General features: G+C 32.7%; 1 protein-coding gene across 2 annotated transcripts in view; it reads left to right on the top strand.

Annotated features, from left to right (window-relative positions):
* LOC136990027 (folylpolyglutamate synthase, mitochondrial-like) overlaps positions 1–5,561 on the top strand; it is a 48,647-nt gene extending 43,086 nt beyond the window's left edge. For both annotated transcript variants that reach the window (XM_067288356.1, XM_067288357.1), the window contains one exon: positions 4,879–5,561. In XM_067288356.1, coding sequence (XP_067144457.1) covers positions 4,879–5,258 — 380 coding nt within the window. In that variant the 3' untranslated portion in view covers positions 5,259–5,561. The remainder of the gene's footprint in view (positions 1–4,878) is intronic.
* Positions 5,562–20,310: the final 14,749 nt, after the last annotated feature.

The raw sequence follows: 20,310 nt of genomic DNA on the forward strand, positions 1-20,310 counted from the left end.
TATTATGTAGATGTAATTCATTATTAGGTAAATGCTTTCAATTGAATTTTATAAATAACTGTCTGATGATTTTGTCAATTATGATAAGAAATGTAAATACAGTAATTCTATTTAAAATTTTAAGAAAAGAATAAAATTTAATATTAAAAAAAAATTAAAATTAAATGAGATGTTGAAGTTATATTTGCTTGCAAATGGCATAATAAGATTAAATGTTAAACAAATTATATAAAATAAAATTCACCACTAGAGAAGTATAAATTGTTTTAATAATACATTGATAAATTATATTAAAATAAGAAGAAGAAACTTCTTTGGGAATGATAGTATGGTATAAGAAATGAAAAGGAATGATCAGTGTCTATAACAACAATAAAGGAAAACTTAGGAAATTCAGTAAACCTAAATTTTTGAATCTCATATTTTAGTTTCCAGAGGATAACTACATTACACTATGCTATAAAAAAATTACAACCGAAGGACAAAAGTCCAGCAACGAGTGCCTTTTATTTTAGTCTCGGTAACTTTGATTACGTTTTTTATACGACGACAAATTTACATTAAAATTATTAATAAAGTAGGAAGAAAGAATCTTTCTTTTTAAAGATCAAAAATTTTATAATGGAATTATTTTCAAAGTATACAAAAAAGTAAAGAACACGTCGTCGACGAAAGTCCTGCAACACGGGGAAAACCGAGACAAAAGTCTTGCAACTTTGATTTTAGTATCGTGCGGTTCCACCTTTGGCCTTTAAAAGTGTTTTAATTCTTTGTGGAAAGGAATAAATTAAGTTCTTACATTCTTGGACAGTAATTGTAACTCTAAATCTTTCAATTAAAATGTGTTTTTGTTTCAGTTGTTTCTTCACCCTATCCCATATTTTTTATATGAGAGTAAGGTCTGGTGAATTGCCAGGCCAATCTAATAATTCTATTCTCATGTTTTCAAAATATGATTTCATTTTCTTGGATGTATATGCAGGTACACAATCCTGTTGATAAATGTATTCACCATAACAAAAGTAATATTTAGTTGTTGGTATAAGATTTTCGTCCAGTATATTAATGTAAACTGATGAATCATTGTCTTGCTTCACAATTTTTAAGCTTCCAAGTCTATAAGCAGTTAAATACACTATAATTCCTTGTGCAAATTTTGCAATCTTTGAAATGCAATTAGCATGATATTCCTCACTTTTTTTGCAAGACCTTTGTGTTTCCATCCTGAAATAAACAAAATCTTGATTTGTCACTAAATATTTATATTTTTTACATCACCTAATTCTTTTTTGTTTCTTTGCACTAGTAAGTAGTGGTCCCTTTTTTGCTTGCTTAAATCCTTGTGTTCAAAGAATCACACCACAATGGTCTTAAACTGTGAGTGCAACATGCATGCATTTTTAGAGTGCAATGAACTTGGGGATTTTCATTGCATGTTCTGACATTTTGTTTTTGGGTCATACCATAACGTTTCAGTAGTACATTTTCCAATTTTCATGCAAAATTAAATATTAACACATTGCTCTAAATTTTGGTTCAGTCACCCATATTTTTGATAGAGTACACGTGGATAACTATTACCTTCCCAATAGCTAATTAACAATAGCTCTATCGGCTTTAAATTTTTGCATACATTAGTTCAAACATGTTTGAACACGAATGCGCATGTTGTTTCGATATAATTATGTCATGGGCGACACTACATGGCCATTCTGAGAATTAAATTGTCACACCTTATAAATTCTGAAAAGTCCAATATGCAAATTACTTCTGCTAAAGTTAAAACACAATGATTATTTTCTGTATAAAATAATTTTACGAATTTTATCAAAGTTGCAGGACTTTTGTTTGTCAGTTATATATAACATTCAAAATAAGCCAGAAAAGTATTTATGCATATTATGATTTTGAATTTTATTCTGTATGGAATAGTGAAATTCCAATAGAGTACAACCAATTTGAGAATATGACAATTTGTTTTAACGAGAATTTGGTTGTATGATTAGCATCAGAAATTAACAATTGATTCTTGGTATTTCTGCATATTATTTTATAGTTTATAAGATTACTTTTCTATTTTTAAATGATTAGTGGAGCATTATTTTGACCGTGTTTCCACAAGGATTAAATGTGGAAATAAAATTCCGTTCAAAAAACGTTAGTCGTTTTGGAAAAGATGGAAATCTTTTACAGTTGAATATAAATATAAGAAATTATTACTTCTTTTGAACTTTTAAATAATGAATGAATATATATAAACATCACTAAGCCCAATGTATTAATAATAAACCAAATGTTTGCTGTAATTAAATGGGCTAATTAAGTGCTATTATTAATTACTGACTATTAAGTAATTTGGTACTAGAGGCACGATTACTAGAATATAAGGTTGAAGAACTCCCATAAGAAGCGTGTCGATAAAGTGTCTAGAGACAAACTTTGTCACCGGGGCGTCACTGCCGGCGAGTCGGGCCGTGGTTTGTTACTGCTATATCGGGTTTGTTAATATAGAAATTGTTTGGTTTTGATGCAATAATGCCTTCTAAGTGCTGTGTTCTGGGGTGTAAAAGTGACTATGCCTTTTGTAAAGAAAAGCATGTCCTGTTTTCATTTCTGAGAGATCCAGTAAAACAAAATGCATGAAGAAGGAATATACCAAGAGATGTTGAAATCACAAGAACTCCTTTGTGAGTTGTATTTTGATAGTCATTACATTATAAGAACATACTATGTAATTATTAAGGGAAAAACATACAGAGAAGCATTTACAACCAACACTATGACAGGATGCAATTCCTACTATTTTTCCCAGAGCAGAAGGAACCAAGAGAGAAAATTGCAGGGCTGACCCATAACCAAAAGCCATGGAAGACTCCTGCATCCTTTCAAACAAGCTGCTGCATTTACTACTGTTGTGTGAAAAACACATCTCTCAGTAAGTAGAAGATAAGAAATTTGTTGTTGTTAGAATATTTGATGATATTGTAACAGATAGCAACTTGGCCTTAGTTGCTTTAGGATGTAAAGATCATTATTTACAATTAGTTTCACACAATTCAGTTCTATGTAACCACAAGAATTCATTTTTTAGAAGAGGGAAACTGTCAGTTGTAACTAACTAGTAGAATAAACTTTTGTCTAATGAAACTTAAACGTTTCTCAATAATGTTTTCAACTTATTTCACAAATCATCAGATGGATCAACATTTGAATATCAAAGAAAATTAAAAATATGAATGTTTACAATATAGAATAACTAAATAATCATTAGGCACCATCTCTTATTAAATTTAATAATTATAATATTTACTAATTAATTAAGAATATTCTGGAAAAAAGAATCAACCCGAAGTGGGACTCAAACCCACAACAGTAAGCAGGACTTGTGGTTTGAGTCCCACTCCGGGCCGATTCTTTTCTTCCAGAATATTCTAAATTAATTAGTAAATATTATAATTATTAAATTTAATAAGAGATGGCATCTAACACTTACCTCTAGTACTACATTACTTAATAGTCAATCATTGATAATAGCATTTAATTAGCCCAATTAATTATGGCAATCTTTGGTTTAATGAATGTATATAGGTAGAAACTTGATTATCCAAAATGGTTTACAAAGAAAACTAGAACATGTACTGTTGCATATACCACAGAGTATAATATATACAAAGATCAAATTCTCCACGTAACTGGAAATTATTACATCATCTGTTAATCGTAGTGCTGCAAAACTAAGTATATACATAACATTACGTAAAAATTTAGTAAATTAATTTACTGTCAAATACAGTAATTACATTATAATTCACAAAACTTCAAATTCACAATGCTCGATGTAGCCAAAACATAAACACGAAGTAAAGTAAATATTTGAAACCGTAGCCGACTGTATTTAATTTTGTAAAAAATATAAAAACATTGTGAATATCTTCACTTTCTTTCTGTCCTTTACTTGCGAGTGGCATTGCGGGACGTAACCTCAAAGAAAAGGTCGTCTCCGAATATAAGACTTCTGTTTTGGACCGTCGCCGGTGTAAACAACGGAAAGAAATCGAAGATATTTGCGACGATTTTATATTTTTTTAAAAAACAAAGACGAGAGTTTCTGGATTATCTAAAATTTCATTTATCCGAAGGATCCCCAGTCTTAAATTTGGATAATTGAGTTTCTTTATATCCAGGTGCTCCCCTACTTATGCACATTCAACTTATAAACTTTCAGATTTACAAATAATTTCAACAAATGTCTAAAATTTAATTTTTGTGTAGATTCTGAAGTTCTCTTGATGTTTGTGAGATGGCATCGACGTCGGCTTTTGGCCAGTAATAAAATGATAAATTTTTAATAACTAATTAATGTGGACTTATTTTTATTGCATATCCCCATTTTTCATTTTTGCATGAATTATTGCTGCTTGTGAGTTGGTGTCAAAGTTAGTAATGTTGAAGTAATGGTGTTTTTCACTATTATTTGCAATTTTCATAAACTTTTAAGTTTAGTGCTTCAAAAATACATCAAAAACATTATAATAAATGTAGCAGTGGAGATAAATGCAAGAAGTATGGCTCTATAACTGTAGAAACTAAACTGGACGTTATAAAAGTAAGTGCATAAGGTGGAAAAAACCACGTTTGAAACACTTGCTACTAAGAAGTAGTGAGTAGGTAAATGAGTGTAATGTATTCTATTAAGTACATTGAAGGATAAAACACTAAGTGGTTATTTTGCGTACAAACGTACTTTCTAAGTTAGTTTTCGACTTAGGACAAAACTTCGGGAACGTAACCCGTTTGTAGGCAGGGGAGCACCTGTAGTTATACAGTATAATAGGATATTTGGTTTATTTGCAGTTTGATATTATTTTGCTTTTACAGATCAAAGCAATTTTACAGTGGATCCAGATAAAGAATTAATACAGTGTGAAAGAAATATGAAAGTATGGAATTACCTGTTAAGTTCCGTTTACGAAGAAGAAATATCATCCAATGCCGCAGGAACTTTATCCAAGTCACTTCTATCACATTCGTCAGAACAAAATAACAACAATACCGTAGTTTTTTCTTGTTTGAAAGACGCCTTGCAATTCATTTGCCGTAATCACGATTCCGACTTAAGGAAAAAAGTGCCGATTCCAAATTCGTCGTTCCCGTTAAATTCGATAACGGCTAAACACTTATCTCTTTTTGTAACGGGAAGTATACATTTGGTCGGTAACGTGTTATCTTTAATCGACCCAGAATTACAAGAACATTAAAATTTCAAATTGTAAAGTAGATGCATACATTTTTATAGTATATGTATTTTTGTAGAAGTATTAAGAAAATGAGAAATGTTTCTTTTTGCTTAATAGCAGATGAAGCAAAAAGAATGTTTTTTGGCTATTAAATTTTTAAAACGTTCATTTTCTATTTGAAGTAAAAGTACTTAATGAAGAGCTAAGGGAATTGAAAAGATTCAATCAAATACTTATATCATTTAAAATATTTTATGCATCTTGTACATTTATGAAATATTTTTCATATATAAATAATTTTTTATTCAAATTTATATATAATTTTAGAAATAAATCTGTTCTAAAAAAAGTTTGCATGAAAATTGTTTTTATTTTTTAAATTAATACAAAGGCAATATCACAAGGACAATATTGGCCTTCCCAATGCAACAAATGTACATAACACCAATAACAGCCATAATCACAACCGGGATCAAGAGTTAGAGTTAGAAATTAACCGATAAGCATTTGTGTGCTAGAAGTAAAGTGAACGGTAATTGGTTAGCTTCTAACTCTAATTCTTGATCCTTGATTGTAAATATTGGCCATAAAAGTAATTTCAAATAATAACAGTTAAACATGTAAAATTCATATATAACTTAAAATAAAAAAATAAAATTCAGCATTAAGAAGTATTAGTATTCTTTTATACACGAAATGTACTTATTGTATTACATAAGAAAAATACTTTAAATTATTTTTAAGCAAATTAGCAATAATGCTTCAAATACAGGAATTTTTGTGTATTTAATGAAAATACTTTTTTTGTACAGTATTTAAATATTGGACTTTTAATAAGAAATATTGTAGAATTCTGTCAGATGATTGTTTAAAAATGAAATTGAAGATAAAGTCTGTTAAAAAGGAACCACCATTTATTCACTTTTAATGTTCTGGAATGCAAACTTTTGACGACCGATCTTTCTCTGTACGCTACTTGGTCGTCAAAATTAAAACTTCCCTTAAAAATAGAAAAAATATCCAATTAAAAACACGAGTTTAAAAATTGGAATTGGTGATGTCACAGACATCATCTTTCCTTTCCTGTCTGTGACATCACCAGTACTGATTTTTAAACTCGTGTTTTTAATTGGATATTTTTTCTATTTTTAAGGGAAGTTTTAATTTTGACGGCCAAGTAGCGTACAGAGAAAGATCGGTCGTCAAAAGTTTGCATTCCAGAACATTAAAAGTGAATAAATGGTGGTTCCTTTTTAACAGACTTTATCTTCAATTTCATTTTTAGAGAAGTAAGATTTTTAATGAAAAATACAACTAAAAGTATTTTCAAATTGGAATTAAAATGAAAAATAATATCATCTCTTATTTCTGAATAACACAAATATTTGAGATAGAAAAATATTGTGAAATCAAATTTAAATGAAACCATTTTTTCAAAAATTTGAGAGAATATTCAAAAGACTAGGTATTTCCTAGGAAAATGAAACTGAACTGTGCAGTGTTCTAGCTTCACAAAAACACAAATATGAAGATGTACTTCTAACATTGCCTAAAGCAATTTAAAACATGCAGATTCTGGAAAGGCCGTTCAGTCCATCATCATAGTTGACAAAAGAAGTCAAGAAACGTTTAAAACATGTTCATGTGTAGCTGTAGGCCACACACACACATTGTAAAGATCAAAAAAAAAATTATCAGAGATCAATGTAAATTTCTAGCAATTGGACACTCGATTGACGTGTAGTGTCACCAGCTTACAACCGGTCATTGGCCCGAGACTACGTGGCAAATTTTGATCTCAAATATCTCGGTCCATAGATTAAATTTCAAGATTTTGTGACTGGTTTTATTGTTTATCACAATTTATACTCATTGTGTTATTGTAATATTAAATAAATCGATGTTAAATTTTTATAATTTCTGGTTATCTTGACATATTTTAACAATTCTGAAATTTGTAATAGATACATTTTTTATCAGTAAATTTTATTTTAAATAACTTCTGTTAGCTTGAAATGGGATGGAAAGTGAAATCTGTAAACAAAAATCATTATTTTTAACAATGAATAGTTAATTGTTATTGATCATAAATAGTACTTTGTTTTTGATTGTTATTTAAGAGCATTCATTTACTTTTTAAGCTTGCATTTGGAGTAAGATCTTCAGATAGAGATCCTACAATTAAAAAAAGAAGCATAGAGAGATGAAGAAATGGGTGATCGTCCCACAGAATATCCAAAGGATTTAGCAATCCGTGGATTCTGCCCAAATCCCCAGAACACTCTAGAAATCCAGAGGATCCAAAAACCACTAGATCCCTCAGAAATCGTCCAAAATTTAAAGACCCCGAAGACTGATTTTCTGCTAGATTCCTCGGAGAATTCCTAATATTCAAAGGATCTGCAAATTATTGGACTTCCTTTAGAATCTTCTTGAATGGGTGAAACTGAAAATCCATTGGGATCAATCCAAGATATAAGACAGATTGGCTTATATGAGTTATGAGGAGATAGAAGTTGTGAGACAGAGGTTATGGAGTTTGACTGCAGCAAGCTTTACCCAGACAAATTCTGAAAGTGCTGCCCTGATGAAGCTGCTAAAGAAAAGGAAGAAATTCTCTTGCTCCTGTTGCAGTGGTTTCAAGAAATTAAAAGTGGATTCGAGGTACGAACGATTCAAGCGCATGCTCGGCTATCTGAAGAATTGTCTTTTCGGTAAGTGCAATTCTAATAATCTGAACATTATTTTAATTTAATTCAATCAATTCAGTTTAATCTTTGATTTTATTTTGTAGCCCTCGTAGCACCAAAGCCGAATGGAAATAACTGAAGGAATTTAAAAAGCAATTGGAGAAGATGGAAGTTAATATGTTTTATAAGTCTTCAGTTTGTTAAGATAGCTGAAAGGTGATTTTATTTACCGATTTGTGAATTTTCTTCTGAATTGGACTAAACTACACAACCTGGATTCATTGGTTCTATCTGAGATGACGGTTGTTAAGCGAGTATGGGCCGCACTCAAATGTATAGCCCCATAGCCAGAAGCAGAAAGAAGAGGTAAAGGAGTTTGAAGAGGTTAGTATATCTGAGATGACAGTTTACCTCACACTTTGATCAAAGGATTACTCTCAAATACACTTTCAAATAAGCAGAGAATCATTTAAAAGTCTGACTTTTAACTGTGGATAATTGTTTTCTGTATTGTGATTATAATTTTATCAGTGGACCAAACTTCTTAAATTGTTCAGAATAAGGATTGAAATTTTACCACAATGGTGGCTTGTGCATATTTTAATATTTATGTTCAATTAAAATTTAATTTTTAATTATCCTAATTAATTAAATTTTTAATTTAATTTTTATTCAATTTTTTAAATAATTAATTATTTAAAAAATTATTGTGTGTCATTTATATGCTACAATGATCACAAATATTAAAATGTAAACTGAATTATAAAATGAATGAATTAGCATTATCAAAGCATTGTGCTATCAAAACTATGCTTTATTCATACTGAATTAGAGTATTTTTAAGGATTTTTTTCAACAAATTTCTACAAATGGTGAATACATTAGTTCCATATATTAAGAATTTACACCTTTTATAGTATTATATATAAATAAATTTTTTCTTGCCTAAAAATTATAATTTAGTGCTGTTAATATCAGTAACTTATTCATTTTAGGTAATATTCATTATCAATTATTTACTTGAATTCCACTTCAAACCTGTTTCTTTAATAATGGGGGATCATAATTAAATATCTCTATTCAGTGCTGTCCAGAGAAAGATTTAGGGTACTTGGGAATTATCCATCCACGTGTTGTATGTTGCATTCCAATTCCATGTATTTGTCACGTTGCTTACAAAGTGAAGGAGTAAAGCAGTGGTGGTCTACATGTGACCTTTTGTGATATAGAGCCCCCAAATAAAATCTTGACGACCCACAAAAATGGGGTAAAATCTAGAACAATTTCTCAAAACAATGCTAAGAATCAACTGTTTTCCACTTTACTAGAGACACATTCCATTTAAAAGCTTAAAAAACAAGAAATGCTATTGCACTGACTACTTCTGGGCATAACTACATACAGTAGAGCGTCATTTATCCAAATCAGTTGGGGACTGGGGTTGTTCGGATAACCGATTATGTACGAAAAAATATATTAACTTATCCCGTGTTGAAATTTTTCTCCGTTGCGTGTCGCTTCGTGTTGAATTTTCGTCGATTTCAAGCCTAACGAAAATTTTTATAATAATAATCGAGGCTATTGTATCGTTAGAAATTATTTCTTTATTTTGTACAAAATAAATATATTGAAAAGTATAAAAACAAAAAAATTATACTTCAGAAATTAATCTAGTATCAAAGACGTTCGATTTGGCACGACACACTCCGACCGGAACGCTTTCGGATAAACGACGCTCTACTGTATTATATAATATATAATATATATTATATATATATATATCTTGCAAAGAGTCGCATGTAGGCCATCAGTTCCTTTTACTTTTTTACTCATATGGGCATGGTCTACAACTGTGATAAGGTCCAACAGCCACATTCAGAGTTTCATTTGTACCACCAATGTTAAATTAATATTTTTTAATTAAAATGTATGACAATTGCTTTTTAATGTATGAAAGTTGTCAAATACTTGTACATGATAAACATCATTACTGTATGTCAGCCCTTGCATTTCTCATTCCATACAATTATTAATTAAATGTTTTTGCCAATGTAACTTAAATATATATTTTGAAATTCTAAGTACGGTGGGTGATCGGTTAATGAACATAATCTGTTCCAAGGTTTTGTTAGCTATCAAAATTGTTTGTTAACCGTAGGTTTTTATGGAAATTTGATTAATTCGTTCTGGAAACTCCAAAAAATAAAAAACATATACAGTACTTTCTTACTACGTTTATATGTAATAATAAAAATACATATATACACAGTCTTGCATTTTTATTAGTCTTGTTTTTTTCCATTTGTGGGGTTAAATAATCTGTCTAATGTCGATTGCTTTTCTCTTTTCTTCAGGATTTTTCGAAAGTAATTAATAGCATTGTAATTGTAGAGATCCCCAAGCCTATTAACCTCAACCTGGTTTGGATGCCATTCTAAGACTGTTGTTCTGACATCCTCCCACTTCTTCAAAAGATGATTAATGCTGATATCTACTCTTAAACATCTTTTTCAGAAGAAAACATATCTCGCTGAGTTTCTTGGTGTTCTTCATTCAAGAGTTCTTGGTGTTCTTCTGTCATCAGATCAGGTTCCATTATGAGCTCATCAATGTTCTTTATTTCTCAGATGTGATTTTTTTTTTTTTATTCCTTCAGTTGCTCGCATCTTCTTGATTATACTGTATCTTTCTTAGATAAGATTGAACTGTGGCCTACTGTAGACCTGTTCAAGCTATACTGCCCAGCAACATCAGACATCTTCTGTCCACTCTCTGCCTTTGCTATTATACTCTCACCTTTTGAAAATAAAAACCTACGCAAAACTTAACGAGTGCCCGCTTGACAGTCTCGCGAATACTACAAAAGAATTGTTTCTGTCAGAAAAATAAAAGGCTGGAATTACAAAGGAGAGTTTCAAAGTTTGGAGGAATACTATCCGATCGGTATATATCGGGTTGAGCGTCGATGTTGACGTCTCCTGCGCTCCGAAATGTTTGTTGCCCAAAGACAAGGGAAGACCAATCGGTATTCGTTATTTTATGTTGCTTCTTCTTGTGATTGTTCTGTGAGGTGTTCGTTGTCCAAACATAAAAATCTTTCGTGAAAGTGTTCGTTATCCGATTTGTTCGTTAACCGATCACCCATTATATACATTTTAACTCTCTCTGCATAATTGTGTGAAAAGAAATCTAGTTTTCAGGTCATGCTTTCAATATATACCATATAACTGAAATGCCTGTTTATTAATTGTTGTCATTGTATACTAATTAAAAATTTGTCTCAGTAAGTAAATAAAAATCACATAGATTATAAATAAAATATAACAAATTGATTTTTCAAATAATTTTTAAAATCGTTTTAATCAAATTTAATCAATAATATTCTTTTAATCAAACACAATTTAATGTTAAAAATTTGTTTAATGATCAATAAAAAAATTAACAATATTAAAGTATATAAGCGATACATCGATCACATATGCATCATATGGAAGATGAAGCCAATCATCAAAGAATTTATAAGATGCATGAATTGCAACCCATATGGCCTTACAATTGAATTGGAACAAATAAGCAATAAGGAGGCTCATTTTTTGGACTTTAGTATAACATTCAATGGTAGCAGATATGACGCAAAGATATACCGAAAACCAAGTGCCATCCCAATATTTATCCCAGCTGACTCGAACGACTCATACAACTACAAAATGGCAACTTTTAGAGTGCTTATCGGAAGAGCCTACACACACTGTAGCAAAGAACCAGACCAATGGAGGAAAATAGCAGAAATTACCAAGAGTCACGACTACAATAAAGGACTAATATATAGAATGGCCGATAACCAACGAAACCGGCTCGAAGACCAATTGAATGGGATCCCGGGAAAGGATCCACGACAAGATGCATCTCCCTACCGTATAGCTATAACATATGAGTGCCCTATGCAGTCCCTATATCAAGAAATTGGAGCTTACACTAACACAAAAATAGCCTACAGACGTAAGCCAGATACATTTGCCATGTTGAGAAACGAAGAGATCGAGCCGAAATCGAAAGAACACCAGGAGTATATAAAATTCTGTTAAAAGATAAAAGATTCAATAGAGACCCCGTATATGTCGGATCTACAAAAAGATTGCCGAAACAACGCCTCTCCGAGCACAAAATGGACATTAAAAAAAAATAAAACCAATACCACCTTAGCGATATATTCCATCAAAAACCGCATCATCCCTAACCTGCAACAAGCAACAATGATTCGACAAACCCGACATATAAACCAACTACAAAATCTAGAGGCGTTAGAAATTTTTAAAGCAGACTGCAAAGGCCTGTCAATCAATTTTAAAGAAGAAAAACAACTATCAAGACCATGGCAAGCTATTTATGACGCAAAGCTACAACAACTGGCGCAGGCGCACATCGTTTGGAGATTCGAATTTTGAAATTTTAAAAAATTCCAAAGATAGAAGCATCGGAGACCCGAACGGTTAAAAATCGGAGTCGCACCAGAAAAACTTATAAAACACCCGAAGAAGACCCTAGAAGTGGGTCGAAAACATTTGTGTTACGTTTTTAAGTAGCAACTGCAAAGCTACACAAGGTTAGTACGACATATCTGTAACATTATGGGTTTGACCAGGCCCACAATGGGTGGCCAGGTGGTGAGAGGTGGGCCAAACTTATCCAGATGGACCAACCCCCAAAAATTTCCTGGGGGTTTTCAACCCATCTGGATTGAATCCCAGGTCTCCCGGTGGTAAGCTGCCATTTAGCTGGCCAAGAGCCAAGGAGAGCCGTGGATGCTAAAGTCATCCCTGGATGGCATTATGAGTAACCTGTGTGATTATACCTAAATTAATTAAATTAATAACTCTGGAAGCAAAGATTAGACAGAAATCAGAGTAGCGTAACTGGCAACAAATCTGCACAGTAAGCAGGAGATGCAGATTCGAGTTCCAATCAGAGTTGATCCTTTTTTTCAAAATATTTTAAATTTAAATTTAAAAAAATTTCCCTCATAAATTTCTTGTAGTTAAAAAATTATTTACAAATTATGATTAAAGCAATTTTATTGTCGCAGTTATTTTCTTTTTCAATTTCAGGGCACTAGGCACTGCCTTAAAATAATCAATTAAAAATATTTTCAAATATTAAATTATTAAATCTTTGGAAAAATATTTTATTTGTAATAGTAACATAAAATTTTAGACCAACTTTTTTAATTAAATAATTACTATTGTATTTTTTACAATAATTTCTATTTATTGATTTTTCACACTTTTTGTATAATATTAAACATTTATAAAGACAAACAGTTTTGCAATAATATACAGTATACCAGGGAACTCAAACTCAAATGCAGCAAAAGGCCAAATAGTTATATATCAGATGTGGGCACAACATTCAATATTGTTTGGTACTGGTACCTATTCGGCAGTAAAAACAACTGGAAGACGATGTGACGGACCGAACGGTGACAGGTGTCGAGATTTTCAGTTTTGATACCCGATGTCAATACTGGACGGTATTGATACTTTTGTGGTATCGAGACGTTCCTATGTGGGAGTGCTGATCTGACATTGAATCGTAGAGTTTGAAGCTCCTTGCTTAATGTACAATTCCCATTTTTTATAGCTTGTAGCCCCGTGCCGGTTTTCCCATATAACATTACATCAATGATGTTTCATAAGTTTAAATGAGGACTAGCAGACTTCCTCGTATGGAGATTTTGTGAGTGAGCGGTCTCGTTACGGGGACTCAGAGTAAGAAAATGGACAAGAAATTTGACATAACAGGTTACTCATAATGCCAGAAATGACACAGAAGTAAATTGCTCAACTCGTTAACAAAATTTCAAGATGTTTATTTATAATATATAAAAACAAAAGTCAGTAAGTAAATTATAAAATAAATATACAAATATACCTATAGGCGGAAATATTGATCAATACATAGAATGGATACCAAATTATTCCAAGTGTACAAATTTACAATAACTAAACTAGACTCTTTGAGAGACAGAGAGAGAGAGTTTAAAATTGATAAATTCATTTGCACGACTATATATATAATCGAGACGAGTTAATAATAATAATAATAATAATCAGTACAGAGCCCAAACGGTTAGGAGTTGAAAGTTGAAATTTGGTACACAGTTAGGGTACGTCACGAGAACGCACACTAAGAAGGGATTTTTTGAAATTCCTCCCCACGGGGGAGAGGGACAGGATTAAGTCTTAACACTTCCATCAACAATGGAAGTGTGAAGTAACAATGGAGAACAAGAGAAAGCGACGTGCAAGATTTAGCGGTGCTGGAGGAAAAAAAAGAAAGAAAAAGAGTAATATGTTAACATATTCAATTTTCAAATTTAAACACATTAGTTCGGTTTTTCTCGACCTTTCTTCTTTAGAACATTCGATGAAAATTGAACAATATAATCAGAACACGTCGTGAAAATCGAACAATATTAGAACATTCGATTTTCAAATTCGACCTTTCTTTAGAAATACTTAGTTCGTTGATGAAATTACTCTTTTTCTTTTGTGACTATAAAGTAATAATTTTAATCTTCGCTATCGTTACTTTTGCCCGAGCAATGCCGGGCCTACCTGCTAGTATATATATATGTATATTTTTTCTTTTTTACTTTCTCCAGCTGTTATATATAACAAAGGGAAAGTATGGCAATCGGTCAAAAAATGACCCCCAAGATTTTTACATTTTTGGGCTTGGGAAACCTTGAAACATCAAGAAATGCAAAAAAATTTGAGGCTAATTTATGTGGGGGGGCACAATTTTGTTCACCTTGTTTGAAGCGTAACAACTCCTGTGCTTTTTGTCGAAAATTTCTGAAATTTTGCAGGAAGATACGTTTATTAGAGGAATTGATGCTATTGAATTTTGGTGATTAAAGGTCAACGGGTGGTGAGATAATGAGGGTCGTGGTATATCTCCAGTAAGGTCAGACTTAATGACAATTTTACTTATTAGCATTTACAATTTTTTATAAAACTGATCCCTACCCTCAAAATTAAGCTTTTTTTTCCATTTTATAATATATATTAAAAATATTATATAAAAAATGAAAAGTATATAAAGTTTTTAAAATAAAATATGATAACAGATGGCACTACCAAATGTTGTCATTTTTTTAAAACTCTGTCCTGTGTGCACTAAGAGAGCCTCTTTTAGCAAGCCCATTATGGGTTTGGCCAGGCCCACAATGGGACAGCCGGTCGCTGGTGAGGAACAGAGCCAGGCACATCGGACGGACCACCACCCGAAAATTCCCCGGGGCTTTATCAACCGGTCCAGATTCAATCCCGAGTCTCCCAGAGTGATAGGCTGCCACTTTAATCATTTGTCCATCCAACCCAACGGCTATTCACACGACATGTGGGAATTCCTTTCTAACTTACGCTCAAGGAATTACCACTTTGAACAAATTATTACATCCTTATTGTTCGAACAGTCCTTGAAATGTTAGAAATAGTCTTTTTGACGAACAAATTAAACGGCAACATTCCTCAACATACATCAGGCAGATGGCTCTCCACAAAGAGAGTCCAAGAGAACTTCTTGGGAAGCCTTCCGAGGAGGGACCTTTCTTTAGGTGTTGTTTCTCCTTTTGTACCTTTCCTTTTACCAGAAGCATCGGCATCTTACCAAATTTGGTCATCTCAATGTGGTTCCTAACAATCGTCCAAGCTAAAGTTTTAAATCGTACTTCCTTGGATGAGTCTGACCTCAGGAAGAAGTGTCATTTTTGAAAGAAATGAAATTGAAAATTTAATCTCATCAACTTCCTGTTAAAATTTGCAACTTTAGGCCTACTAAATAATATTTGTTTTGAGAAAAAGCTAATTTTATAAATTATTAAAACAGCAGTTCATAGTCTTCACAAACATAACCTACTCTACAGCATCAAGTAAAAATTATGATTTTTTTCTTGAAGAAATCAAAAGATGAAGGTTTTAACTATGTTCCCAAAAAGAAATATTGGTCAGTAAAAGATTAGACTGACTATGCTTAATCAGTATACAAAAGGAATGTTTGGAAAAGAAGAGTTTGAGATGGAAGTTAGAGATTTTTTGACAATTCAAGACGGCTATTGTTGTAAGTTTAAGATTTTTCCAGTTCACAAATTTTTTAAGAGCAAATAATGTGAATAAATATGCATGACATTTTTTACTGAATATCTAAACCTAAAGGAAAAACAATGAGATAGATGAAGAAGGCCCAGACATTATGGTAGAAGAAGTGAGACATGCAATTAAAAACACGAACGAAGGTAAGGTAACTGGATCAGATGGACTTCCCATTGGACTTATCAAAAATATAGATGACAAAGGAATAGATGCATTAGCAGACATCTTGAATAACATATACAAAAAAGGGAAGGCACCGGATGAAATGAACTATTCTATTATGGTACCTTTACCCAAGAAAACAGGAACTGTAAAACATTGTGAACTCGGAACAATTAGCTTGCTAAATCATATAAGCAAAATTCTGCTAAAAATCATCCACAACAGAATATACGGCAAAATTGAAAGTAATATCAATAAGACTCAATTTAGATTTTGAACTGGAGTTGGAACAAGAGAAGCAATCTTTGCCCTCTTTCAAATTGCTGAAAAAACACTAGATATGAATGTTCCCATCTTTGTGTGTTTTCTGGATTATGAAAAAGCATTCGATAAGATACGGCATGACAAACTACTTGAAATACTTTGTAACCTAGGACTAGACAGAAGAGACATTAAGATCAATAAAGATGCATATTGGAACCAGAAAACAAAAGTTAGATTGGGAAATGAAGAATCTGAATGGATTGAAATGAAAAACGGGATTAGACAGGGCTGTGTACTTTCATCAATCCTATATAATTTGTATGCCGAGTACGTAATGCTGGAGGCCCTGGAAGACAGAACAGAAGGCGTAAAGATAATGGGATAAACATTAACAATCGCAGATATGCAGATGACAGTCATTCTTGCTACATCAGAAAAAGAACTACAAATACTGTTAAATGAACTAGTATCAAAAAGTGAAGAAATGGGACTCACAGTAAATACAAAAGAAGACTAAGACAATGTGCATAAGTAAAGATAAGCACACAATAAAGGTGAAATGCAGAGGGGAGAACCTTGAACAAGTAGATAGTTTCTGTTATTTGGGGAAAAGATTTTACTCAGGCAATAATGTATCAAAGGAAATCCAAAGCAGAATTGAACAAGCTAAAGGCAAGTTTAATCAGATGAAAAACATTCTGTGTGAAAAGAAACTAAATCTACAATTAAGACTAAAAACACTAAAATGCTACATTTGGCCCATTTTTCTTTACGGATGTGAGGCATGACACTATGAAAAGATATGGAGAGGAAAATTGAGGCCTTTGAGATGTGGACAATCAGAAGAATGTTGAAGGTCAAGTGGACTAGCAGAACCACTAATGACAGGGTGTTACAAGTGGCAGATACTAAAAGAGAATTAATAAAAATAATAGAGGAGAAAACTAGCATACTGTGGATACATACTGACGGGAGAAAAATATGAAATTCTCAAACTCACATTAGAAGGAAAGATTGAGGGAAAAAGATGAGGCTGGATGGATGACCTTACAGATTGGACAGGTCTAGATACTGAAGAAATTATTCATAAGACTCACAATAGAGATTTGTGGTATTTGTTGGCTGCCAACCTCCCCTAGGAGAAGGCACAGGTAGAAGAAAGGAAAAACTTTGGCTATTCTAGGTTTCCTTTTATAGAGCAACTAAATTGATCACTTCAATGTTGAAAGGACCAGAGGTTTATTTCCCTACAGAATAAGTACAAAGATAGCAATAACTGAAAATGTGTGATTTCTTAGAGAACCTGCCAATCATTTTAAAATAATGTTAAAACAAATTCATACTACTCAACTACCCCCATAGTTCCAAGTCTTAGACATGTTAGCTCTAATTTGGTCCCCCTAAACAGAATCCTGGGTATACCTGTGTGTAGCATATAATATTCTTATTATTATATCTAAATAAATTAGTTTTTCTCAACTTCATAATCCAAGAATATAGACTGACTTTATTGGAAATCAAAAATCGTCCTATTATATTGTGAAAGGATGAGAAACATGTGACAATAAGACAATGCAAATAACAGTCAAATCGTGTTTTTATTGATAAAATGAGGGAACAGAGGTCGGACTGCCCGTTACAGAGAACAAAAGTATATATACGAGTTGTACTACGTCTCTGCTCTTGCTCAAACTTCCCCACGACAATTAGTTTATATCCAATTTCATTTAAACCTAAGACAATTACAATTCAACTTAAACCTAATACTATTACTACTTACAACTAAAAAGAGAGAAGAAAGGATGAAGGATGGTTGGATAGTCTTCCGGTAGCTTAGATCGGGGGTCCCGATACTGGGGTAACGTTAACTATGGTCACTTTGTGGACAGTGAACATCCAATCTGTTCACATCCAGGGTAATAACAACCAGTTACCATTAAATATGTGCCAAGGCAGGTCCTTGAGCTTGTATGGAAGGGCTCGCTTACTTAGCCAAGTCATCATCTGCACATGGTCTATACTGATCCTCTTTCTCCTATCATCCTAGGTCTGACTCCTAGTAGCTTGTAATTCAGTCTCTCACCTGACCTCCTATCTTGTCGGTGGCAAACCCAAAACGTGACTCTCATCAACTCCTGGTTTCCCCAGGTCCCCTTTGGGCAGGACCCCTTCCTTTCCCTTTGTACATTGGCCAATCAGGACCTGCAAACAGTAAAGCTCCTGTCATGTGACAGGAAAGGGTTAAAGACAGAAGGAATAAGAATTACAGGAAAGCAGAAAGGAGTTCCTATTCTATATACAACTAGCTGATCCGGCCACACGTTGTTGTGGCTCAAAATGTATCTATTATAAATGTGTAACACTTCCCCCATGGGGGAATTTCAAAAAATCCCTTTTTAGTGTACATTCTGTTGACGTCACCTATTAAAACGCAAAAAACCGCATGTAAAATAGTATAAATAGAAGCCGAGTTCTTCACAGTAAGCCTTAATCCTGTCCCTTTCCCCACTGGGGAATATCGAAAAATCCCTTTTTAGTGTATATTCTGTTGACGTCACCTATTAAAACGCAAAAAAACCGCATGTAAAATAGTATAAATAGAAGCCGAGTTCTTCACAGTAAGCCTTAATCCTGTCCCTTTCCCCACTGGGGAATATCGAAAAATCCCTTTTTAGTGTATATTCTGTTGACGTCACCTATTAAAACGCAATTAAAAACGCAAAAAACCGCATGTAAATAGTATAAATAGAAGCCGAGTTCTTCACAGTAAGCCTTAATCCTGTCCCTTTCCCCACTGGGGAATATCGAAAAATCCCTTTTTAGTGTATATTCTGTTGACGTCACCTATTAAAACGCAATTAAAAACGCAAAAAACCGCATGTAAAATAGTATAAATAGAAGCCGAGTTCTTCACGGTAAGCCTTAATCCTGTCCCTTTCCCCGCTGGGAATATCGAAAAATCTCTTTTTAGTGTATATTCTGTTGACGTCACCTATTAAAACGCAATTAAAAACGCAAAAAACCGCATGTAAAATAGTATAAATAGAAGCCGAGTTCTTCACAGTAAGCCTTAATCCTGTCCCTTTCCCGCTGGGGAATATCGAAAAATCCCTTTTTAGTGTATATTCTGTTGACGTCACCTATTAAAACGCAATTAAAAACGCAAAAAACCGCATGTAAAATAGTATAAATAGAAGCAGAGTTCTTCACGGTAAGCCTTAATCCCGTCCATCTTCCCCCGTAGGGAGAAGTTCGACATGTATATTATATAAAAACACGTGCATATTCGAATGCAACGTTGTCAAAATTTCAAAGGAATCTGTAGGAACAAACAAACGTCATATTTTATTTATATAGATAGGTAGAAAATGATCTGCTTAGGTCCATTCTCACAGAAAAGCATAATGCCTCACAGAAAAGCAAACTTAGGTCGTCTGAAGTTAGCGCCATCTATTGGACATAAAAGCCTTAATCCATATATAAATATATTTTTGAAAGGGGGGAAATGGGGATCTTCACATATGCCACAAACCTTTGCGGGAATGTATTAAACAACTTCCCAAAGTTTCATGGCAATCGGATAAATGGTGTGGTAATGCATGAAGGACAAACACACACACACACACACATTCGTTTTTATATATATAGATTATACAAAACAAACGTGGCAGACAGCCACAATATCATATTATTTAAAGTGACAATCCAGAAATATGAATTCCAATATTCTAAAATAGATTTCATGACTAAAAGGTCAAAGTTATGAAACACTAATATTAACAATCACCAATAATTAAAATTATA

The sequence above is a fragment of the Centruroides vittatus genome, unplaced genomic scaffold (genome assembly GCF_030686945.1).
Source record: "Centruroides vittatus isolate TY-2023 unplaced genomic scaffold, ASM3068694v2 scaffold_861, whole genome shotgun sequence".
In the NCBI taxonomy this organism is placed as follows: Eukaryota; Metazoa; Arthropoda; class Arachnida; order Scorpiones; family Buthidae; genus Centruroides; species Centruroides vittatus.